Raw genomic sequence first — 25,468 nt, forward strand, 5'->3', positions numbered from 1 at the left:
GTGGTTGGGAAACGTCGTTCGACCGTGTAACAGCTTCCCCTGAAGATCTCATCTTTGCTCGGCCTCCCCCGAAGCGTCAATATTATCGGACGGATCCGAAACCTCTCAAGACGTCGCGAGGGGCGGCAGCCCGGAGAAATCTCCGGGTAACGAGGCGAGGCGTCCTCGAAGGACGACATCCGGCGGTGGGTCTACAAATATTCAATCGGTGGCCGGACAGGTTCGCCCGTGAGTCAGCCGGGACCCCCAATGGTCGGGCGAGCCTCCGGGAGTCCAGCCGGACCCCTCGGGAACCGCCGGCCGAAGCGCTTTGTCCTCCCGTCCCGCTGGATCCCCGTCGGCCCTCCGCTAATTCGAATCGACAGCCGCACGTGCATGAAACCCCGAAGACGAGGACACATCCCCGAGTCGGAGGGGCTACGTTGCCCGTTTTGCCCCATTGTTGGCAGACCCGACCGACTCGATTCTGGGGCCGACATTTTTAATTACCGGCCGACCTCGGCCTTGAACGCCGTACTCCAATCAACCGTTGCGTTTACCCCACCTACCCCTCACAGTTGGAGGCTCGAATTCGGTAACCCTTGACCGGTGTGGTGGAGGGCGAAGCAAAGCTCCGTTGAGCGCGATTTGTTCGCTAGTATTGCGGACCCCCCTGAAGTGGATATTTTTTGCTTGCTTTAGAGCTTAAGGCGACGCGAGAAGTGAGAACGGTCAACTGCGTTGATGCATTTTTTCGGTGGATGACCACGTTTACACATTTTGTGCAGATTACCGGACACATGTTTTTATTTATTTTTCATTTAAGCTATAAAAATATCGATGTCAAGATTAATCGTACTCGCCATGTCGTGGGTACGAACGATATCCGTATTCCTCAGGGGTTCGTTTACCCCTTACTTGACATGTCCGCAATATCCCATAGCTGGATTCCCCCTTACCGGAAATCCTCGGATTCCCGCGCATAGCTTCCGCTAATTCAAGGTTAAGGCCAGGGAACCCCGGAAATCACGCCCAAGTTCAATCAGGACGATCCCGCGCCTCTTTTTCATCCTGTTTGTTAGCATTTTCTCTCAGGATTAGTATTCAAATCCGAGACGTGCAAATAACGAGGTGATGAAGATACGATCAGCTTGTTCGGAGTGGTTAATTGCACGACCCATGAGATCCTTCGACTAATTTTCAGCCTGAACTTGTCGGATCCTTCCAGGAACATTTTTATGAGGAAGGATCTTCTCACGATCTAGAAGGTCTTCTCACGAAGATCTCATTTTTCTTTTTTTTTATTACAAGGTTTGCGACCTTTGTCGGCAAGTTTGCCATCTTCATTCCGAGGCGTCGAATCTACGGCCGATCGAATTTTCCCTCTCGAGTGATCCATTAGCGAACGATCGGTTTCGCCCGCGATTTCTTGCAATCCCTCGTGGCATTCTAGATCGCTCGAGCGTTGCCGATCCGCTCGCCTTGCTTTCGATAAATTCCACCACCGACTGCGTTGGCGGCTTATACAGGTCGCTCTCTTTTTCTCCTCCTATTTCCAATAGGTGAAAATGAGAATTTGTCAATATAAAAAAGAAAGTTTTCATTTCTATCTTAATGGAGGAAACGAGGGAAAATCGCCACTTGTCGGTGATTGATCGTTTAATTTTTAATATCGCTCCCATCGAATGCAAAACCCACGGCATCTCGAACGCGCCCCAGGGGGTGGCTCTCAGTGCTGACCCGATTAAATCGCCAGGGTCGAGCTTTATGTCAAAAACCATGTAATTACAATTTCAATTCATCGCGCGGGGAGTGGACGAAGGATCGATACGTCCCGGGGTGTTCACTTTGAAAGTTAAGCCACCGGCCCTGTCGACAGGCTGAGCTTAATGGCTCGACAGGGTGGCGCGATTATCCCGGAAAACCGGCGCGGCGGTGGTTACGCGAGAGAAGGCGGCCTAATTGAATTTCCAGCTTCGAGGGTGCTGCAAAGCTTCTTTATCGACTAGGACCGGCCCCGGGAGGTCGCGATGGCGAGCGGACCTCCACCTCGCCCCTCTTGGGCGAATCGACACCCCCAAAGATGGGATCGGATTCGGCCGGAGTGGCCGAAAGACGAGGCCGTCGCGACGTCGCAGGGACGATACCCGATAATAAGCTTTTCCCCGGCGTAACGAGCGCTTAGTCACCAGAAATCGCCGGAGAGGAGCCCTAAGTCGGATCGAAAGGGCGATAGTTTCCTAAGGGCTCCTCTAATAGCCCTTGGCTGCTAATCGTAGGAGAAAGTCGGGGGATCGGAAGGGTTAGCAGGGCTAATCCGTGGTGCATCATCGAAGCCTTAGCCTTGGTCCAATTTGTATTCGAGACGCACCTCGAATGAGACTGACAAGACGTCCGTGATAAGCCCGCCGTAATGAGCTCCGCGCGATAAGCCTCGCTTCGGATGCGACAATTGAAGTTCCAAGTTATCACCTGACGGCAGATGCACTCCGAGTTAGGGGCTACTCCCTCGATAATCGATCAAAACGATGTCCTTTGTGAATCAACTGCCATTGATTTCATATTATAAGCGGTAACGTGATTCGGTAACAAGGGATGTTCAGCATTAAAATTTCTGTAAGAACGTTTGATTATTGGGTTACTTTCGCGCTATTTCTAGCACAGAAGACGTGATTTCGTTGGCGAATCTAACCCCTTGAAACCGAGTTCCACCTAATCGTTTGTGTTCGATAACTCGACTAAACCAGTGCCGAAGCATCGCTACCCTAACCTAGTCTCTAGTCAATGCTTAACCCACGTTAAGAGCATCGGTTCTCGCTCGATCATGGAAGTTAAGCAACATGGGCGTGGTTAACACTTGGATGGGTGACCGATGCGTTGGCGACGAAACTGCAAATAAACAATGGCTACAAATACGACCACCACTGCTACAAAGCTCCAACCAGTCGTCAACCAACCATCAACCAATCACCAACCAACCAACGAAACCAACCATCCTAACCTCTCATCAGATCGCGGGCACTCACATCGCGATGCACCATCCTCGCGACCACGTCCATACATCTCGCTTTAGCAGTGCCTCCCAATCGGTCATCCGAGTCGGTGTGAAAAACGTTGAGCCCTCGATCGAATCGACGGTTGAGAGCCGAGAAAGTTAATCGCCTTGGCCCGTCAATCGTTCCTTCCCGGCCGCACACACACATATCTCCCTCGCGCACGGTAACGCGTCCACACGCGCCCACATAACTTCTTCCACTCTCACAGGGACTCGCATAACCTCTTCTACTCTCGCACCTACTTGCATACCTTCACACCCTTCCGCGCATCTAAGCGAGTGCGCGTGCACTCGTACGCGCGCACACTCGCCACTCTCGTGCGTCCCGTGCAGTCGGGTGCTCGAGCGTGAGCAAAGAGCCAAGAGCGGAGAGCGAGACGGAGGTACCCCGGCGCGCGAGAGGGAGAGAGAGACGGCGAGCGGCGCGGGAGAGGAGAGGATAGGTCTTGGTTAACGCGGACGTGGGCTTAGAGCGCGGCAAAGGGGCAGTCGCGGCCGGTTAATCATCGGAGGGCAGCGGCGGCTGCTGCGCGTCGGGTGCGAGGCCGTTCGCGACTTCCTCGTTTTCGCGCTACTCTCCTCCCCTGTCGACGTCGCCGAGGGCCCGTTAGCCGGCCGGGCCCCCGGGCCCGCCCTAGCGGCCCCCTTAGCGCCGCGCCGTCCCGACCGAAGCTGTGGAGACGAGGTAGAGGGTGCCCGGACTGACGCGCCGGTGAGTGAGAACGCGAGAGATAAGGAGGGAGATATCGACTTGTATATTAAAAAAGAAAAAGTGTCCTGCGCCGCTAATGTGATTTTCACCTTTATTATTATATATTGAATGGTAACTTCGCTTTGTCGACGTGTTATCCGTTTCTATTTGTATTTTATATGTAGGTATAGGTGTATTCTCGATGTCCCTGTGTAAGTTTTTAAAAAAATATTAGAAATTTATTTATTATTAGGAATACAACCTCGTGGAAGGTTTAAATAATGGTTAGAGATCGTTCGGGCAGATCGGGGGACTTTGAATTTCTTGATTTACAGGTGTTTGGAGGGGTTGGTTAATCGGGAATTATCGGTGTGGCTTTGTGGAGGAAATTGGACTGCTGATAGTGGGAAGTAGGGATGGAAGGAGGAAGGGAGAGAAATGGAAGTCCTGGCTTGTTGATTGGTACCCGGATTAGGTACATCGATCTCTCGATTCATGCAAAGGAAGTGCAGCCCAGTGAAAATCGTATAATAACGAAGTCAACGTTCTGTAGAGGAAAGTCCGTGTAAGCGATATATATATTTATTTCACCTATTTTTAGAAGGGAAAAAAGGAACAAATGAAAGAAAAATCGAAATAAGTTTTGCTCGATATCGTATTCCAAACCAATCACACTTTTCTTTTTAACCTGCTTGAAAGCACCGTTCCCATTGCCTATGAAAACAGAATTAATATGCTCGCCGCAAATGAGATAATAAATTATTTGATCCGCGTAAAACGAGACCGTGTTCAAAAAGGTCATTAATCGAGGAACATAAGTGTCTTGCATTTTGAAACTTCAGACTAGGTCGGTGAAAAGTTGTCTTCGAGGAAGACATATTGGCGAGATAGGAAGGACAAGATCTATCAGATTGGATGTTTGATTATTTGTAAATAATGAAATATCCAAACTTATTATCCGTCATAAAATTGTTATCAGATTGACATGATGGTCCTCGAAGGAGGCTCCGAATATCGCTCCTCGGCAGATGACGCGCGCCACGTGCGAGGATGGAAACCGGTGGACACGGAAAGAACCGAGATCCTTTCGGGCGAGAAAATGGAGATTCGGGGCTGTAAAAGGAGCTCCTCCGGCTCGTAAACCTCAGATTGGCACGGCGGGCCTTCGACTCGGATCGCGAGATCCTTTTACCTTTCTCTCTCGCCTTTGCACGCCCTTCCTTCGCTATGGCCCCCTCTCGGCCCTTAAGCTCGATTCACACCTCGAGAGCAGATTAGACCTTTCCCGGCGGCCCGATATTCGACGTTCCCCCTTGACTCGAGAAAATTTGAGTCGACAGTCTCAATCGATTTCAAGTTACGTTTCAACGGAAATTCGCCACGAAGTAAGCCAAACAAGTTCTCGTGATAAAATTTAAAATAAGCGAATATTCCAACTAGAAATTCATCTCGAGGCCTCACGTCGTGTAATCGTAGCTCTCATACCACAGATTTATTTACCGGAATTTGAAATGAAAATTCCATCCGGAAACCTTCACAAATTCTCGACTTACAAACGGTTGCCAGGAACCAAGTAATTCGTAAGGGTGAGAATTGCCCGTATATCTATACTAGGATGCTCTTGCACTGAAATGCAATCTTTCACGAACAAATGCACTTTTATTAACAATTCAAACACTCTGCTGAATAAGAAAATGGTTTTTTTAGAAATACCTTTCATTTACCTATATTCGAATTCGTACATATGTCACTTGCCGGCATTATTATCCTCCGTTGTACGATGAGTTTTCATAAGACGCAAATACCCGTTGATACATTTTATGGGATTAAGCAGCCTCCAATTAGACGACCCCGTTGCCCGTCTATTGCCCCCTGGTTATTCTCCGATTGCAGCTCGGTCGCTATTTTTGCAGCCAATCGAGCTTGCAGTGCCGCGTGGTTGCGAGGCGCAGGACGATAATTGATTAAGCACACAGCTGACCGGTTACCGCTTGAAGGCACTCGCTTCCATATTCATAAGTAGAGACCCTCGAATTCGCACGAATCCCCCAGGGGTGCGAAACATCCTTTGGCCGGTTCTCGCCGTTGAGCTCTTTATTCGCAGAGGCGTCAAAGGTACTCGGAGAAATTACTGCAAAACTGGACACGAGTTAGACGGGTCTATTAAAAACCGGTCGATCCATTGGTGCGATCGATTCATTGACGAGGACGGACATGGATCGCCGGCCACGGTTTATTTTACGATAAACCGACTGGATGCTGGTTCGCATTTGCATTCGCACACTCGGCTAATAGTTCCTTGAATTTCTGCAAACTCTCGGAGACAAGAGGAATACTGGCCTCGGGACAGCTAATCTTGACTTATGTAAAAGGGAAACCACGGCATTCGAAACACTGTCAGTGTCTGGACGGGTCTTTTTACCATTATATAACGACGATTGTAAATTTAGGAGAAAAGGAGGAAGTGAGATATTACAAATTTCCGACTTTCGTCTAGAATGTGAAAATTGTAGTTTCACTAGCACCAATGCGGTGATGGAGAATCTCTTATACTCTTGTGTTCCGTAATTCCGGGTGTACTATTTTCTATACTGCAAAGTAATCCTAATTTCTCTTATATTTCCTCCCTTCCTGTTATCCTTTCTTTTTTTGATAATATAGCTTTATACCGTGTGCATTTATTATACAATGCGATACCATTCTCTATACCGTCAGGCAACAGAAATGTTTAATTCTTTAATGTCGCGTTCAAAACGTACTCCGAACAGGAAATGTAATTCCGACGAAACGGATTTTTTTTCTCAGCGCCGTTCACGCATTTCACTCGTATAACGTGCACCCGTTGTACGTTTCCCGTTTATTTTGGCTACGTGCGTTTAAACTTCTGTGGAGAAACCTGAAGGCGATTTTACAGAGGGCGACGAACGTGCCAGTTTAACGTTGCTGCCAATGATCTCCTCGGTTATTGTCGGAGCCCAGTTATTGCCAATTGCTTAATTAATAGAGAGCCAATGGGGACAGATTGTAGCGGTCGATAAGTCGTTAAAGGCGTATTTAAGGACTACAAGTAGATGAATCGCGGAATCACCGAGGAGAGACATAAATGGGCGATACCCTATAAAAAGGTTCATAAAGGCTAGGCGACCTTATTACAGCTGTCAGGGTTCGTTACACCGACAATCCGCGTCGTTTATTTCTCACGTATAATTAACGGTAAAGTGCATCCTGATTAAGAAATAATATTATTCACAAAGCTACGCTTCCTGATTATGAAAGAAGCGATAAGATATTTCTATGGGATTTAATAACGAATTGAAAATAGCACAATTCTTAAGCAAATAGCGATATTACTAGCGATGAGTAAAACGTAACGTTTAATAAATAGCAATAAAATGTTTTTTTATCGAACATTCCGAACGTTTCACTTTATCAGCCGTCATTCTGATTCCACTGTTAAAAGTCTAATTAAACGCTCGTAAAAAAGTTTTCAAATTGACACTCAATATTTGATCACCTCTAGATTATGAATTAACAAACAACCTTTGTAGTTATCTGAACAAGTTAGATTTAGAAATTGGTACACACATTAAACGATGGCGGAATCCACTTTTGGAGTAACGGAAGATAGGAAGTCGGGCCTTCCTTAAACGTGGACAAGGGTCTGTGTGCAGGAAATGCATGAGCCTTTCGTGAAAGACGTTAACCCCGACTATAATGTAAGAGCCCTCGTGAATTCCTCGGTATAGAGAATACCTTTGACCTCCGAACCCAGGTTTCCTTCTCGCGCTCCGTTTGGCTTTAAACGCGTACGGCCGTCCTTCTTGTTTCCGAGAGGGGAAGAGTAAAGCGACGTGTTCTTTGAGGGTAAAGGCTCAAGCACGCTTACCCGGATCGGCTTGAATCGATTCAGAAAAATGCTAAAGGAATGAAACGGGCACTTTCAGATGGGAGTGCTCGCACTTCTCCTACCAGAACCGACCTGGATTACAAAACGTCCGATTCGATTTTAAACCAAACTAGTCTTATTCTATTGTGTGTAAAATCTACCGCTCTTTATTATTAGAAATAATAATTGTGTACTGACGTAATAAATTCTTTATTATCAAGCATAACATTCTTAATCTTAATGAATTGTTATGTTTCAAGTTTAATCAAAAACCTGGATTTATCTTCGTTTCAGGACTCAAGCACGGAGGTGGTGGTCTCGGTAGTGCCAGCAGCTCCAGGAGTACCAGCCCAAGTCAACAGCAACCTCCTCAAGGTGGACTTTCCTTTATCCCCCAACCAAGAGGACCTAACTCGGGCAGACAACCTCCGGCGACCACCCCAAGGTAAAATATCCCGCAGTCTCCTTTACTAAATAATTGTACACGTGTCAATACTTATCATTTCAATATTTTTGCATATTATGATCAAGTTCGAGTCTCACCTTTGTCTTTGTGATGACTTTTGATCCCACACTCTGGTGTAAACTCTCGTCTTCATTAATCGACTACGCCTAAGTAGAATATCCGACAATCTCATTTACTAAACAATAGTACACGCGTCGATATTAATCATTTCAATATTTTTGCATTTTGTATTCAAGTTCAAATCTCACCTTTCTCTTTGGGATGACTTTTGATCCCACACCCGAGTGCAAACCCTCGACCCCTTTGATCGCGATGCAGTACACGTTGCTTCTGAATACGAGTCTCACTTCCCTCCCTTTGCGGCTTTTCCGCGCGTTACACCTCGGTACAAATTTCACCCCCTCGCGCTATTATCGTACAAAGCGCGCACTATATCCGTCTCTCTTGTTTGCAGCCCTCGGGCTGTGTCTCCCACCACCTATGATAACAAAGCCTATCTATCTATCTCCCCCACGCCGGAGCTCTTTGTTAGACGAAGCCAGAGCCTGACCCGCTACGAGATAAACTGCTCTCGTCTAACCCTCACGTTTTTCTTCGAAGAGATGGACGATTTCGACATCGCTCCTCCCCGATGTAAACAAATGCAACGCGAACTATTCTCGATCCTATAAACTGTTTACACCGGTCAGAAGGAATGTGACGATAAGGATAAGGAATTGAAACACCGCGTTTATTGTTTCTAATTTATATCCTCAAGAGAACCAGTGAATTTATTGCTTCATATGAAACAATTCGATATTTGGTTACAGTTAATTACTATTGATGTTCAATAAATGCTATTCGAATGAATGGAAGATTTAAATGCAGTAAAGTTATCGTTTGGAATCAGTGTCCTAACATATAAGGCATATTTGCATGCGTTTTCTTTGGGATAACCGTGATATATTAATTTAGACAATGTGTATTTCAATTTGTCGGATTTTTGTACATTTACAATTTTGGCATAAGCAAGTATCCTAATTTCTTTCTTCGTTTTCAGCCCACGAGCATCGACGGTTGGTCGTCCAGGTGGTTTGAGAGCTCCTCAACAGTCTCCGTACACAGGGCCACCAGCGCCTCATCCGCAGGGAAAGAATTCCGTCCTGGACAAATTTAAGTTGTTCAACAACAAAGAGAAAAACCAGGATCGCGCGAAAGCGTCTTCAGCGGTCTCCAAGAGGACCTCCAGCTCCTCAGGATTCTCTTCGGCGAGGTCGGAGCACTCGGACAGCTCCACGTCCCTATGCGATCAGAGCAAGGTTCAGGTGGAATCCCCAAAGAGTCGGGCTTTGAAATCGAAGTTGCAGGTGAAACAGGCTAAGCAGGCAAGTCCAAAAACTGCCAGGAAGGAGCAGGCAAAGGCACAGAGCAAGATCGCCAGGACGAAAGGACCCGAGAAATTGGTCTACGCTCCACCGGTGGAGGATGCGAAACAGAAAATCGCCAACGCCCCGTCGAAATTCTCCCTGGACAAAAAGACCGTCGCCAGTTTCGACCTATTGAAACAATCAGCCCAGCTGCAGAAGCCTAATTCGGGTCTAACTGCCCCCAAGGTTCCCCAGGACCCGAAGATCCTGCCCAGCCTGAAGAGCGAGACCAAACAGATACAGAAGCCAAAGATGGACCAAGTGGGCAAAATCTCAGACCCTAAACTCAACCTTCAAGCCCTAAGAGCACCTCCGAATGGACTGAACAAGGATCTCCTCGTTCAGAAGGGGCTGATGACAACAGGGAACGAGAGCATCAAACAGGTAAACGAGCATCTCGCAAGGAGCCCCACTCGCGAGGACGCAAACTCGAACTTCGACAAAACCCTGAGCATGAACCAGGCTAACTTGTCGGGAAACGAGACAAAAGGGCTTGAGAGCGACATTGGAGCGAAGGATTTCCAGGATCCTCAACAGGGTCTCATGACCGGGGTCATAGTTTCATCGCCGGAGCATCATCTGGTGGATGGGGTTCAGGGACCCGATCGAAACGATCGATTAAGTCCTAGGAATATCTCTGGGATCAACGAGAAAAATGAGGAATCCATGTCGGCGAACAGGTTTATCTGCGTTCAAGAGCCCACAGGGTTGAGTCAAATCCCTGAAAATGTCCCGGGGAAGCAACCACCTTCGGCGAATTCTCCTCAGCACGCGAACATCCCTACTTCTGGGGTCAGTCCGGGATCCAACATTCCAAAACCAACGGCCCTGGTCAAGGGTACTTCGAAACCTCCGAAGGAGTGTAACGTTCCGGGGGTCCCAACCCCCACGAAGCTGAAAGGCGAGTCCCTGCATAGGAAACTGGACCCCAACACCGTGGCCATGGTCTCGCCGATGCCAAGCATTTCCGACCTGATGTCCGAGAGCTCCCACAGCAATTCCAACAGCACGGGCCAGAGCAACTCCAGCGACAGCAGCGTCATATACAGACCCAGCAGCGAAAGCGGCAGCGAAATCAAGACCATCCCCAACAGGAAAATCGAGACCACTTTCGAGCAGATCGAGAAGGTCCTTCATCAAGTTCTCGTGCGCTGCTTACAATTAGAAAGTAGAGAAATTCAGGCTCGGTGCAGTTTTCACGGTTCAATGAGATGAAACGTTCCATTATCTCAGCGATAATTTGAGTTGCGTGATTTTGACCGGAAGTACGTAGTTTACGTCGAGTCATAACTTATGTATCAAAGAAAGGGAAACTAATCACGTTTATGAGTACTTATTAGACTTGAGACTAATTGATTGATCTCAATCAATCACGAATTATGGCGAGGCGAAACTATCTTCCACGTTGTCATTCGCGGCATGTTCAACATTCTATCAGGATGAAACTGACACGTTACTTTTCTGAATGGAACCCTGAAAATACGTTCAACAGGTGTCATTGAGCGTTTCACGAGTACGAGCATTCCTTTTATGCATATTTAACACGTGCAACGCATCCGTACGTTTGTGGAAATTGTAGCGACTCTGGCACGCGGTGTTGTAATTATGGAAGCTTCGTTCGAATATATTTTTGAACAATTTGTCCAGGTCCTGTCGGAGGGTTCCTGCGGAGGTTCCATAGCGGACGACGAAGCCGAGATGACGGTGAAACCGATGCAACCCCTTCTTCGAGGTTACACCCCTGGAACCAGAGGCCTGCAGACATTGCCAAGTAGGACAGCTACCAGACAGTACACCGTACTGCACTCTTCCTCGCACCACCACGTGGGCCACGATTACACGGACATCGACATCGCCTCTGGGTACCTCAGCGATGGAGAGATCCTCAGAGGTGGCATGAGTGTCGGTAGCAGGACACTTTCCGATCTCTGCGACGGATACATGTCCGAGGGCGGAGCATCCCTCTACTCGAGGAGGATCAATCCGTCTTACGGTCACGACCACGACAGGTGAGTGTCCTGTTATGTATCTATATCGGGATCCAGTGAACTAAGATAACATGTTCACCATGTAGGGTATCAATTTGGACGCCAGGTTCCACATGTAGTCCTGGGTTACATGCGATCTAAGGGTAGTCCAAATAGAAGACAACTCGCATGTGCAATTGTTTTACGATATAGTAATGATGTAATGATATATTAATGTTGCAATAATGCTTTGACGCAATCTTAGAAACTGGGCTGATTAGTATGCAGAGTTAGGTTAATCCGGAAATTGGCTTCCATCAAGGACCCTGCAGGGAAGGATTCGCATTCTAATTTTAACCTGGATTGCATTACCGAGCACTGGGATTGGAATGCCGACTCTGATTCGCCTATTATGAGGTTGAATTTAATCTTGAAATTTCCTTTCGACTTCTGGCTTGGTAATATCGTGGATTAAGGACGAGAGTTGGCGAAGAGGTATTTTTGTTCCTGGAGATGCTGTAAAGTCGTTGCAATAATTTCAGCTTTGATTAATTTATTTTTCTAATTAGGCCCTGGGATTTCAATTCATTTGCGCTTCGCGGGGTATTCGAGAACTGCAAAGTGTGCAGACCGTAATTAAAAGACATGTTTCATTGTAATTTTCTTCAGCCTCTGATAAAGAGGTCTCCCGATATTCCCGTAATTAAACATGCATCAGGTGCATATATCTTCCCGAGTACTCATGAAGGGGAATTTCCTCTTTTTTCGAGAATTCTCTCGGCGGGAACACTCGCTCGCTGAACAGCCGGCCAACCAAGACTAAGGGCCTCCAATTAGGCGAAATTTGCGAGGCTAATTTAGCGAGGCTATATGCGAGTACGTGTCCAATTACTTTCGCGCCCCTGTCGTCCACCAAGGGGGGCGGATTAATTCGATTAAGTTAGGTGGAGCCTAGCATCTACATTTGCCAGAGAAAACGTGACTTCACGTGTCATCGTATCGGATTATTCTCTTTCTCAGTTCCCTAATTCATATCGCAGAGTTAATTAGGAGAATCAATGTTGATAAGGAGGTTTCATATGGTGATATGTGGTGGCGATTGCTGTCAGATTTATCTCAATTTTGGTCTTCCGTGGATATTCAAAGGAGCAGCAATCCTCCTGCATAAATGTCCCGCGAATATTTCACGCTATAAGGCGCCTTTTCATGCCTCCGAATTTCCCCTTTGAAATGACACCCCGAGGATGTTGGGTGGTTCCCGTCAAAAGATCAAGGGGTGAACACCCTAGAAGAAACTCGGGACGAATGCGGCCCGACGAAGATGCCCTTTTATAAACATATCCGATATGCAGACGAGCCCTTGCTCTTCAGTAAGGGATTTCTGTCGAGAGATTTTCAAGAACCGCTTTTTATACATTTTCTTTTTTTTTTATATTATCTTCGATATTGCACACGAAGGAAGACGATGTTACAAGCAACGCAAAACGTGATTGTTCGGTCGGAATAATTCGGTTGAATTCGGCAGAAAATGAACGTAGGTGGAGAGTGACCTCAAAGTTCCCCGTTTCAAATTTCCCGTTTCGGTCTGAAGATGAATGGTGTGCTGAAGGATCTCTTGAACGGGTTCAAAGGAACAACGTGCTTTGAAAGGTCTTTGGACATCGCCTAGATAACTCGGCCTAAGAGGGGCAACCGTCCCGTGTATGGATTCCTTTCATGCCTCGAAATCCTCCTTTTGAAATCGACTGCTGAAGGCAGCACTAAAGATAACTGAAAAACGACATGCCAAAATCTTGGAAGGAACGAATCCGACTGAGGAACGCGCGTTAGAGATACACAGCGGGATTATTTGAATACGATATTTTCGATATCATCCCTCTAATTAAATAGATCTTACTCGGTAAAGAAATCAAAACTTGCCACTTTTCTCTCTCAAACAGTTCACTTGAGAATCTTACGATACAAATGGTACAGACATTATCGCCCTAAGTTTCGCTATAGCGGGGAACATCCCCTTCTCGTCGAAGAGTTAAAGCACATTGTGCAAGGTGTCTTTTGGCGCCCCCGAATTCTCTCGCAGAACGCTTTACCCCAAATCCGGGGTTGGTCCTTGTCGAAAGATTAAGGGGGTGGACGAGGCGGAAGACGCAGGGCGGAAGTGGGCCAAAAAGGATAATCTCGATTAGATCCCGCGGATTGAATTTGGATTCGGCCGCGCTCCCCAGCTAGGGGGTGGATTTAGCCCTGCCTCGGGTGGAACACCCCCGGCGTTGTTTTCGCGGCGCTTCTCGACGTCCCGCGCCCACGACTAACTCCATCAGGGTATATCCAAGGCCGCGTATCATCCGCTCGTAACCCGACGCGCTTTTCGGAAATTCAATATACTTCCCTCCTACCTCGGCGCCCCTTTTCGGCTCGAACCCTTATAAAGAGCGCCCGGGGGAGAGGAGCGCACCCCAAGCTCGGCATATTTGAACGCTTATACGAGCCTTCGAGTGGCTCGCCGACATTACCCTCGTAAAACCGCCCGAAGTCTTCAATGGGCGCGAGTCGCCCGATTCCATGGACACGTCGGAGGAGGTCTCGTATTTGCTCGCGTTATGCGCTTTATTGCTTGCTTTGTCGCTAGCCGAAGTGGAATTTATTAGCCTACGCACGGTTTGGGAGTCTTTTGTCAACATCAATATCGTACTCGAGCTTAAAATCAAATATTGCGATGAAATCTTCGGAACATCGACTAATAAGACTTATGTATCAACTACAGGAACTTTGCGAAATTCATCACTTGTGACTCGTCTGTTCTTGAATCGAGGAAACAAATTATGACAATTTTTTTACTAATATCAATTTAACCTAATCTTTTAAACGAGTTTACTTAAACGAATGAGATATTTAATGAAAAAAACGTGATTTAAAGTCAGCGATTTTTTATTTCTCTAAAAGAAGTCATGACTTTGATCAACCCTGCTACCATCCACCTGGCGACTATACGTCTCGTGCCGCGTACCATATAAACCGTATAAACTCGACAACTATGAGCACGCCCTATCTAAACTCGGCCCGTTTCTCGCTAGGTCCGGGAACACTCCGTTTCCGCCGCAGTGTACGAAGTGTGCGCAGGGTGTACAGGGTACACAGGGTGATATGGAGTCAGTGTACTACTATGCCACTATGTAGATAACGGAGCCGGTCCTTTGTCACGGGTTCGCGCGGCGTTCCGCATTGTTCCGCCGGCGTCGCGGCGGTCTCGGGTGTTTGCCGGCATTCTCGAGCGCCGAGACGACGGCGTCTCGGGACGTCGTGTCGAATCGCGGCAAGTTTGCGCCCCCGAGCGGCTTCGTCGGGTGCGGACACCTATCTCGGGAGACGCCATTGTTGCTCGTCTCGCGACGCTCCGAAGACGCGACGCCGCGACGACGATCAACCCTTTAAGGGCTCCCTTCGCGCCATCTCGAGGGGCTGAATATTTCCCTAGGAGGCGACGGGAACATCTCCTTTGCTTTCGAATACCTGAAAATAAGGATCGACGAACTAATAACATGTTTAATTAAATCGTTACGGGTCAATTAATTACCTCTGAAACGTTCAACCGAATTTCACCAGGTAGACTTCAAGTGGACCTTTAATTGCTAGGTACCTTATCTCATCTTAGCGCTTCTCAATAGAGGGTTAAATAATTCGATGATAATTAAAGACGCCTACCCCAAGTAGCTAACCCGACTTACGACTAATCGCCTCGCGCTAATCTCAACTCAAACATCAAACCCTTTTTCCGCCCTCTGCGGTTCCGATTGCAAGGTTAGTTTCCGCGTCCCACAAAGGCGTGATCCTCGGAGAAGGGGACAGAAGGGGGGAAAAAGCCCTAAGCTCCACGATCGCAAAACGCGCGAGACATGCGCCACGATGCCCCCTGAACGCAGCGGCAATTACCGTACGTGTACACACTTCATCGCAAACTTAGGATACTCAACCACCGCGAATGTAAAAGTGGACATACACGCCGTAAATATACCAACAAAGTACATGAAACATTCTCGTTGCACTCTGCCTCGTTCAAATTATCGGGTTGAGTCGCATTAGCATTTCGTAAAAGTCTCAAGTCACGCCTTAAGATTTCGCGATTCGGCGAAAGAACGTTGCCCGTGGTGGGGGCCCGACGGTCGAGGGAGAGAGAGGCTACGCGGGGGCAGGGCGCGAGCGAGCGAGAAGGGAGAGGGGCAGCGGGCGTGCGCCACGAGGGGCCGTGACGTCGCGCGATCGATCGCACTCGGGCCGGGCCGGTGGCGCTATCCGGTGGCGACTCGGCGAAGCTCGAGGAGCGGCGCATGGCGGCGTGGGAGCGAAAGAGAGGCCGGGAGAGTGCGCCGCTCGGGCGGGAGAGAGCGAGCGCTGCCCGGAGTGAGAAAGAACACCCGAGATAGCGATAGTTCTCCGGGGACGAGCGGACGACCGACGTGTGCCGGGCTCCGGTCTCTCTCCGAAGCCTCGAGAGGAGGGGGCGGCCCTTTTTTTAAACAAATTCCGAGCCGCGCTCTGTGTGAAAAGTGCGACGTGCGCCCCGGAGCCGTCGGGTGAATCTCGTCCCCGCATCTTCGAGCCCTCGACCGTGCCGACACCGACGGTAACGTTTCCACGCGACCAACCGGCCGTTACTTGGCTTTGTTGTAATTATTATTTTAGTCGCAAGATCCTAAATCATTTTTTACGCCAACCAGTCGATAACCGAGGTCCAGTTTTTGCGACTTCGAAGCACGCCGCGTGATATATCCCGTACTTCGACTCGTACCACGGCTTGATTATTGGCCGACGCGGCCTCGGCATTGTTTTTCGAATTATAGGGGACTTTCTGCCGTGGTTTAAGGGCCCTCGATGTGCCGAATTTCTTCCGCGGTATTTATCACGATTGACACCTTTTACGGTATTCCGAATTCCTTGTCGTCTCCGTTTCTCTCGGTGACGGTAGTTTCAGGGTAGGACGTTCGTTGACAGTGCTTTAGGATCATTTTTCTATTCGTGGGGAATTTCTTGCAGTCGCGTTTAAGGGTCTAGAACGCACGGCATTGGTCTGCTCGCCTGGCACGACTGCAGCATGCGATACGATTCCGCGAATTACCATAATTATTTCTTGCGGGTTTGCGGGGGTCGCTTCGATCCCTCGTAGGGGTGGTTTTCAGGATTCTAGGGATTCCGGGTTTTTAACGACCGGCTCTTCTAGAGCTTTCACTTATCGCTGGATCAACCGGTTCGCGTGGCGTGAAAGGTATCCTCTTATTAAGACCACGAATCATAATCGATATTTCCCTCCAATTGATCGGCGATAACGATACATTATCCTCGGAAAACCCACCAACTATTTAGAGTACTCTGGGAATTTTTCCCGGATATTTCTAACTCGATTGACCCATAATGGAATCGTAACGATCGTTACCCGCTCTCCAAAAATTCCCTATTAATAATAAATATCAATGCTGAGAAACTGAAATTAACTCATACAGTAAATGCGTATTTCCGAGATAATAATGCCGATCGAGTTTTCTTTTTATATTCTCGATAATTAATTCCACGTCTAATTTTAATCGACGGGGCTTTTGAATCGTTCGATCACGTTGAGAGAGGGAGAAAAACGGATCCATCGATTTGTCCAATAAACTGGAAGGTAATTGGTCGATTCCTAAGCCGTGTGCGCCGCGGTGGCGTGACTCAGGAATTCTGCAGTCTTCTTTCCGTTCGGCCGTGCAGCTTTCGTGGCCATGGTATTAATCCTAAAGCGACATCCCGATTGGTCGGCTAGTGGACTGTGCGCTTGCCTTAAGTCGATGGCCAGCCTGGCAATTAGCTAATGCTCGAGGGGAGGCTCGTCGACGTTCGCGAAGACCATTGAATGCATCCGTATCTAGAGGCGAGTTCCCGATGTCGCTAAGAATCTTCCATGTGCCGAGGCTCCGATCAGAAGGTACACCGAGTACATACGCGGGTACATATGTACATTTCATGTCTAAAACACGCATTATACGTCTAAACGGTTGGTAGATACGGTATATACCTTCAACGTGTACAGGGCACATGTAACGCGCACACGAGGACCAGTGGCGTAGCCACGGAATTAATCACGATAATGCAATATCGTCGGTTGGAATGAATTTGTAATTAATGCTAATGCATTCGAGTGGAATGTGCACGGTCGATTTCTATTTTCATACCCGTCTGCATTCTTGGTTAACATTTTTGTCATTGCGCAGGGCAGTTCCACGCGGTGGGAGGAACAGGTTCGCGTAATTCCCATTAGGACTTTTAAAACGGCAGAAGAACTCTGGTCACCTGGACCAGTCCAATCCCCTGGGCTCCATTCTAGAGATGGTAGGAACGATTCTCGCTCTCGAGAGATGAAACAAGGATTCCATTAAACCCCTGGTGGAGCCTAATGAAATCGTGGCTGCCCGTTGGAAGTTTGACCCCAGAAACTCCGACCTGGAGATCGTCGACGTAAATGCCTTCTCCACGGGCCAAAATGGGGAACCTATTAAATAGAAGAGCCAGGACGAATCTCGACCCCCTCCAGGAAATTTGATCCCACGAGCTCCGTCCCGAAGCTTCTTGACGCAATTTTCTTCACCGCGGGCTGAAATAAGGATTCCATTTAGATCCCCGGAAGACCCGGAGCAAATCATAGACACTTGTCCGAGGTTTGACCCCATGAGCTCCATCCCGAGGATCGTTGACCCAACTTCCTCCTTCGCTGACTCGAATAAGGAAATCCTTAGAAAATTTAGAACGGCGACCCTTCGCCCGAAGTTTGATCCAGGCTCCATCGGGGGGGGAATCCTGACACGACTTCCTTCTTCGTGGGACAAACAAAGGAGTCGAGATTGAACGACGTTCCTTCCTCGTGGGTCTTACCTTCATTTCGTCGGGGAAGGAGGTGAAGACGAGAAACGGTCTAGGTCGCACGTTTTCCCCGGGGCTAGTCGTGCGTCGTCTCCGAGTAGATTGGGTTAAGGGTCTAATCTTACTAATAGACCAATTCCCTTTACCTTCCCTTGGTCTCTTTCGCCTTCCCTTGGTCCATCGGCGAATATACTCGCCCCCAGGCAATCGATCCAAAATCGGCAATGGTTGCTTCCTTTTCAAGGAGATACGTGGAATGTTCTTTATTCTGCTGACTAACCTTGAAAGATGTTCATCCATTATCAGATTGCGGTTATACGCTGTCATTGGTCGGAATAGGAGAAGAAAAGATTCATTTTAAGCGTATATTTATATACCATTTCTTTGTATACATGTATTATTAATCAGTTGTTTGCTTATGGCCTGCTTGATTAATGAGACTTATTCTCATACTGCACTTTTAGCGTTAAATGACGTCCTTTAGCCATTTAAAGACTATAGCTGATAGGCGGCTTTAGCTATAAAAATGAGACATGAGTACCCCTAAGAGAAGAAATATTACAATTCTTCAGAATTTAAGTCGCTTTTGGACAACTTTACTTTTATGTATTTTTGTTCCTTACTTTCCTAACAGATCTGTCTCTTCCAGATTCGTCAGCAGCTCTAGGAGGGAACTGTCAGGGGTGAAGGAGTTGGTCAACTCCAGGAGAGTGCAAAAGCGACCATCCGGGAGCAGCAGGACCGATGGAGGCTGCATTGCTGGGAGCAGGAACATCGTCGGGGGTGGATTGCTAGGGGGCTGCAGCGGAGGCAGCGACGCCCTGGCGGAACTCACCATAGAGGACCTGGCATCCATTCCTGCTGGGAACCACACCTCCTCCAATCACACCGGACATCCGTCTCACCACAAGGTGAGGCTTCTTCTCAGAAACCGGGAAAATACCCCAGGGTGCCCGAGACCGAACCTTTTATTGGCTCATCAATTCCACGGCAGGGCGTTCCGGGTAATAACTTTCATTATCCGTGGACAGTTGAAATCGCATGACACCCGCTGTAAAGGGTTAACCGTCCAAAATGTTCATCTGCTCAGCAAACAAAATTAAATTACCTCTTTAGCGGCACTGTAAAATGCGTGAAAATTTTACACCGCCGCGTTATATCCGAGCGAATGTGGTAATGCTATCTACCTATGAAGTAGAATTCACGTACATTATGCGATAACCGCATTTCGCGGCGTAATCTCATTAAATTGCACGTTACAGATCTCCTGGAAATTTCCATAGCGTGCTCCACGGCGAAATTAACTGCGTGAATACTTTTGGGAGTTTCCTTTCATCTAGAATTCGCAGTCGCGCGAAGCCAAAATTCATTTCGTTTGCTTCGCTTACATTAGCCCGTGGATAGTTTATTCCGTATCGCAAATTTATAGGAGCTGGTCTTTTATTGCGCGAGGTTAATCACTCGTGTGTGAACGAGTGCGGCGAACGACAAATAGGGGGCGGGTAAAAAGCAATGGAAACGCATACTCGTACTGGACAAACGTCAGCTGTTACGTCCTGCAGCTGCTAGCAGACCGGCCTACGCATACACCTATGCTGCTTCTCCCCCAATTTCTTCCTCTCCTTTGATTTCCGTCGGAAAGCTGCCTTTAGTCAGAAAATTGAAACCTTCAGTTTCGGGACGTAAAGTAGAACAGAAGCTTTCAAGCCTTTCCTTCCAGAAATCGATACCCATTTCGACGTTCTTTCCTCGGGTAAACAGTCCCCTAACACACTTTTCCTATAAACGGATTCGATATGGTTTCCAGTCGACGGCTTAAAAAATTACTAGCAACGTCATTCCAACGAGAAATCCTGCTTCCGTGGTATATACTCTATTTCTTATATATTTAAATCTCCTGTTTTTCACTTCGAGAGGCAATAATGCGATGGCGATTTATGGGCAGAACTTTGTCGCCAGAAACTTAAAGCGGACTCCGGAGTTTGCAAGAACTTCACCCGGACTTAGCGCATTACATGGAATACCAATTTCCTTACGGAATGGCAAGTCTCGTTCGCGGTTACGATCTCGTATATACTTCTTTGTGTTTAATTCTTAGAATTAATATTCCATCCTACCTATAATCTTGTTCCATTCCGTCCATGAATCCGATATGAAGGCGCAACGGGGAGGAAGTCTTTTTCAGAACAGGAAAGAAAAATGCAGGTCTCCGTTTTTAAAGCCACCCTCTCTCCTTCCTTTTAGGTCGTTTAGGTGGGTTTTTGGAGCGTGCTTTCTTTTTCAAAATCAACGCACAAAATGTACGGTTAGTACCGACATTCATGAATTTATCCTTCCCTTTTTTCTTTGAACTAACTGCCTATTCACGACGCGGCCTAGTAAGTGCGGATCTCGGTACGTGCATGTGCATTGTATACACGCAAACTCCAACTTCGCCATGGAGTCTGAGAGCCCTTACGCTTCTTAAAACGACTCCTGAGGCCCTCCTCTCGAGCGAAATAAGAAAATAAGAAAACCCCGGTCCCGGTATTGTCGTTCGATCCTCCATTTAAATATTCCCCTTTCCCCCGTATCCGACACTCGGCCGGCTCTTATTTCTCGACTTTGCTTCGCGATTGCTCGAGGATTCGTCTCGTAAATATATACCCTTGAATTTATTATATCCCTGTCGATCCTATTCGTGAACGTGTTGGCGATGACGACTCGATGTATGGGAAGAACTCTCGGCTTCCAGTTAGTCTTCTTCTTCTCCCTCAACTCTTGGTTTATTTCTGGATTCCATAGAGATATTGTTTCCATCTGTAGGTAGAACTTGAAATGAAAGGAATTTAACGAATATCTGCGATACTGCTCACTTAAATAGAATATCGTGTAATAAATTATGGAGATTTGTTGTCAGACTTTCCTTTAAATTCGGCTTAAATCGCTTCAGTACCTTTAGACATTCTACGAAGTATCGTCGATTTCTACTGGTTCGGGTGGGAATTTCCGATGTAACTTTTTCGACACGTGCAGACTCGATTTGGAGTCCCTTTTCCCGAGAGATTGTTTTTCCGGCTCTTTTGTGGAACCGAGGGAGAAAAAGGCGTGCTCGCAACTCGGTTTTCCCTTTCCTTTGCCACATTTAGGAAGAGGAAGTTCCGCTTTCTTCGGTGGGCGAGTTCCGGAAAGTCGAGGTGTCAAATGGGCAGAACGTGCTTAAAATGGAATCTGAAATACGAGGCCGGAAAGGATTAGGCATTGTCTCGAGTTAACTTATGGAGCCAGGTCACGTCAGGTCACATAATGGGATCGATATTGCTCTGAAACAATAACCGCACCTAGTACCTCGCGGTAATTCGCGGTAACTCGCGGTAACTCATGGTAACTTTCTGCCACTCGGAGTAATTGATTGTAGCATACGTTTCGAATGTTGAAATCGGGTCTCGTTATTATTTCATTCCCTCCATCTCGATCTCTCGGAATAAATATCTGGAAGGAGCGCCAAGAACCGGAAGGCAGATCGACCTCCGAACTCCTCGTCACGTCCACATCAACGAGACTTAAAAGGATTCCCTGCAACTTTAGCGGCTTGTGTAAACCGGAAATTGCGCCAGATATTACCAGATGCGTTTCAATCACTTCGCACTTGGCCTTTGCCCTTCCCGAACCGCAAGAAATTATTCACGGGTAAAATGAAGCCTCGCCTAAAGTATTTGCCAAGCAATTCCAATTGTTTAATATAAGTCATGAAAAACTTGTATTTATATTCCATCCGAGTACTTCCTTCGTCGTAGAAAAAGCCGCTTCTCGTATAACACTTTCAACCAAGGCGTTGAGTACGGTCAGGTTGTCCAAGATCTAGGCCATCCGATGACGCCCTCCCCTCGCACGATTTTTACCGATAAAGAAGTCGAAAGAAGCCTTCGTCATAATTCCATCGTTCGGTACTCTTGACTTTTCGACGTTAACATTGTTTATATTGTAAATATTTCCCCTGTGGTGGAAAAATACGTTTTCGCATAATTCTTCCCAATAGAGGGGTCGAGCAGGGTTCCCTCCGCACGCGCGCGGCTCGGAGTCGACGACCTTGAGGGGCAAAAAGTTGGCCGTTAGCGCACCCTCTATATCGTGGCGTAGTACGTGGTCACGCATATCCGCCGGTGGGCGGAGGGGGTGAGAGGGGTCGGACCAATGGCCGCCACCGGCGCGGCCTCGCAGTCGGTAGACGACCTCCGGGGTGCGTGCACGCACCTCGCGCTCCGACTCCCGTCCTAACCTCACCGAGAGGACCGTCACGAGTCATCAGGCATCACTCGCGGGATTAACCGAGATAGGCGACTCCCTGTCAGTCGACGTCGAAACGTCGGATCGTTCGGTTCGGCGAGCGCGTCGGAGGCGGGCTCCGAGAAATTCATAACCTCACCTTCCCCTGAAGCGTGAGGGAATCCCTCTTTGACTCCTAACCTCTTCCCTCTCGGACGCCCCTGGGAATCCGCCTTTTCACGGAATCGCAAGGAGAAGAAAAATGGTGAGCTTGTAACGGCGACGCCACGGCGGGAGATAATGTGATCTTCCTAATTGGCAGGCCCTTTGAATCCTTAGTAATTGCCTTTCGAGCAAGTGGCCGGCCATCTTGATATCGGAGGATGTAAATCCTATGGCGAAGTTTATGTGCGATTGTAGCGCCACTCGAGGGGAGTACAGAAAGAATTGCAATGTTTCATGGAAACTCACGGGAGAGAAGTAGAAACGATTGGTGCTTCCGAGGTCACCGGCGTTGCGAATGCTGACTGTACCTACTTTATGTATTTATTTACATTTGGATCACGGAGGTTAATTTTTGTAAGGGTACCTACATATTCCCCACGCTTACACTTTTCACGAGGCCGCATCACAGACCTACCATCGGAATACTAATTGATTATAATTTTTATAACATTATAGTCTTCCCTTGTTGTACCCCAGCTTTAAATCTTGGCATTCATCGTTGCAATTTCTATCACATAGAGTAATTACTGGGCGGAGAAGAGTAGCGGGGATGTTTTAATGGTCAAAGGGCCAAGGAAATGGGTCAGATGAGGTCTTGAGAAATTCACGACCACCCGCTCTTTGTAGGGGGGCGCCGTTATGGCGCCCCGAGGGAAGACCTTGACTCTCTGCGCCGACTTCGTCCTTTTGGGAGGCTCTGGGGAATCCGCCAATCCGCGAAACCATACGAAAGGACTCACGGCGTGTCTACGACGACGATGCTATTTATTTGGCCGCCGAGCGAGCGCGCCGAGTTCAAAGGGCGTTTATTGTTACAAGGCGCCGCGGGCGCGCTCGTAAAACACATCCGCGGGCGTGGGTAAACCTTAATCTGCGTTTTCATTCGGCTACGCACGAGCGCCGCGACGCCCCGGGTAGGGAGTGTTAAGAACCTGAAGACGTTACCGGGAAATAATACCCGGTGAGGAAATGGGCCTCCTAACCCCTCGTTATTTTCATGTCGGAAGCAAATTGGATGCTAGATATTGGGTATTAGATATTAGATACGGACTATGGGTTGTAAATTCTAAAGTGCGGTGCAGTAGCGGGTAGAATGTAGCACGATTATTCTTTACATAAACTGTACTCCGGAAAGGACGTTCGGGTTACTATTCAGATCTTTAAAAATCATGGATTGCAACTCATGCGCCTATTTTGTCGGATGTGTTTCAGATAGAAGGTATACGACGTTTGAATTCCACGATGGAGGAAGTTAGAGATTTGCAGTTTTCAAAGTTCATTAAAATTTTTTTTTTTAATTCTTTTTCTTTGGTTAATGCACTATTGCTGGAGAATTACAGCATAAAGGCGGCATTTTCTACCCTCTATGAGTCATCTCATAGCGAATCTAAAAGCCGAAACGCTCCGAACGAGACACACCCAGCCCTATTCGAAACGCCAAACACCCTCTACTGAATCATGACGCACATGGGGGGCGAGGATCGATACGCGAGAATCGCCCTTAGACGCAATTTGACCTAGGTCTTGATAGGGACATTTAAACTCTGAAACCGGGCACTGCGTGGTTCTAAACGTCCACGGGTCAAATGATAAATATCTTCCGAGTATCTGCAAGTGATAAAATATTGGTGATGACCGTACTACTACTCAGTCTTAGTCCGTCATTAATAATTTTTCATAGTACCAAGATTAATGTGGAGTCCTTGGTACGACCTTTAGATGTAAGGATTTTTAAATAATTGTCGATACTCTGTTATAATTCCACATTTTAAATGGTACATTCTGTGGTGTGCAATGCGCTGATCATCTCGTTGCGTTAGTTTAAACTGATTGTTAATTATTTTCGTCCGTTACAGAGGGTGCCGGGCGGCGGTAGCGTCGTCGTGGGGGGTGGCGTCGGCGGGGGAAGTACGGCCACCCCCCAAGGAGTACAACAGGGCAACAACCTAGTGTACCGCGTGGTGAGTTCGCGACACGCCGGAGGCGGCCACCACCCCCACGTTAAGAAGTCCGACAGTGCCCAGCAGACCGAGAGTTCGGCCTTCAAGCAACACCAACAGCAGCAAGGCTCCAACTGCTCAAATAGCAACTCCAACAGCCAACAATGGAAGAAGTACATCGAGGCTGGTGCAGCCAGGGAGAGAGACAAGGACGGGGCTCCTCCGAGTCCTAGCCCTTCCAGGCGATCGCAGGTACGTTGGCTTGCATCATTGTTACCCCTTAATACCGGAAGCTAAGGCCGGACACGTTATCGTTAACGAAACGGTGACGTAGCTATTGATATCAAAGGTTTTGAATTTGATAATTGTCCCAATATAGGGATAATGTTCCTCTCGAAAAATTATTTTAAATGAACATCTTGATCAGCCGAGTTCGTATGCTTACCGAAGTTAATTTGTGTCGCAGGAGAAGCACAGGAAGCAAACTATGGCCGAGTACGCAAACGGAGAGAAGCCGCAGAAGGTGTCATCGGGAACGTCAACAGGCAATAGCAGTAAAGTCAGGGGTGTGCCCCAAAGCTTTGGGTACGTCAAGAGACACAGTGCTGGCACCAGTCCGAGTCCAAATGGCTCGCAAAATGGCAGCAAGGATGCCGCGAGGACCGCGCAAGTCAGCGCCGTGCCCAGGACGAAGGTATGCTTTGTTTAATTTTGATTGTTATT

General features: G+C 47.8%; 1 protein-coding gene across 1 annotated transcript in view; it reads left to right on the plus strand.

Annotated features, from left to right (window-relative positions):
* The window catches only part of LOC105703316 (protein sickie), a gene marked incomplete at its 5' end in the record, with an annotated part of 101,577 nt that overhangs the window by 15,338 nt on the left and 60,771 nt on the right, over positions 1-25,468 (plus strand). Inside the window, 6 exons of the mRNA XM_012431622.1 lie at positions 7,906-8,056; positions 9,117-10,611; positions 11,131-11,492; positions 18,985-19,246; positions 24,662-24,997; positions 25,212-25,439. Of these exons, the coding sequence (XP_012287045.1) occupies positions 7,906-8,056; positions 9,117-10,611; positions 11,131-11,492; positions 18,985-19,246; positions 24,662-24,997; positions 25,212-25,439 (2,834 nt within the window). The remainder of the gene's footprint in view (positions 1-7,905; positions 8,057-9,116; positions 10,612-11,130; positions 11,493-18,984; positions 19,247-24,661; positions 24,998-25,211; positions 25,440-25,468) is intronic.

This window comes from Orussus abietinus, unplaced genomic scaffold (genome assembly GCF_000612105.2).
Source record: "Orussus abietinus isolate OABI.00-Male unplaced genomic scaffold, Oabi_2.0 scaffold273, whole genome shotgun sequence".
Lineage (NCBI taxonomy): Eukaryota > Metazoa > Arthropoda > Insecta > Hymenoptera > Orussidae > Orussus > Orussus abietinus.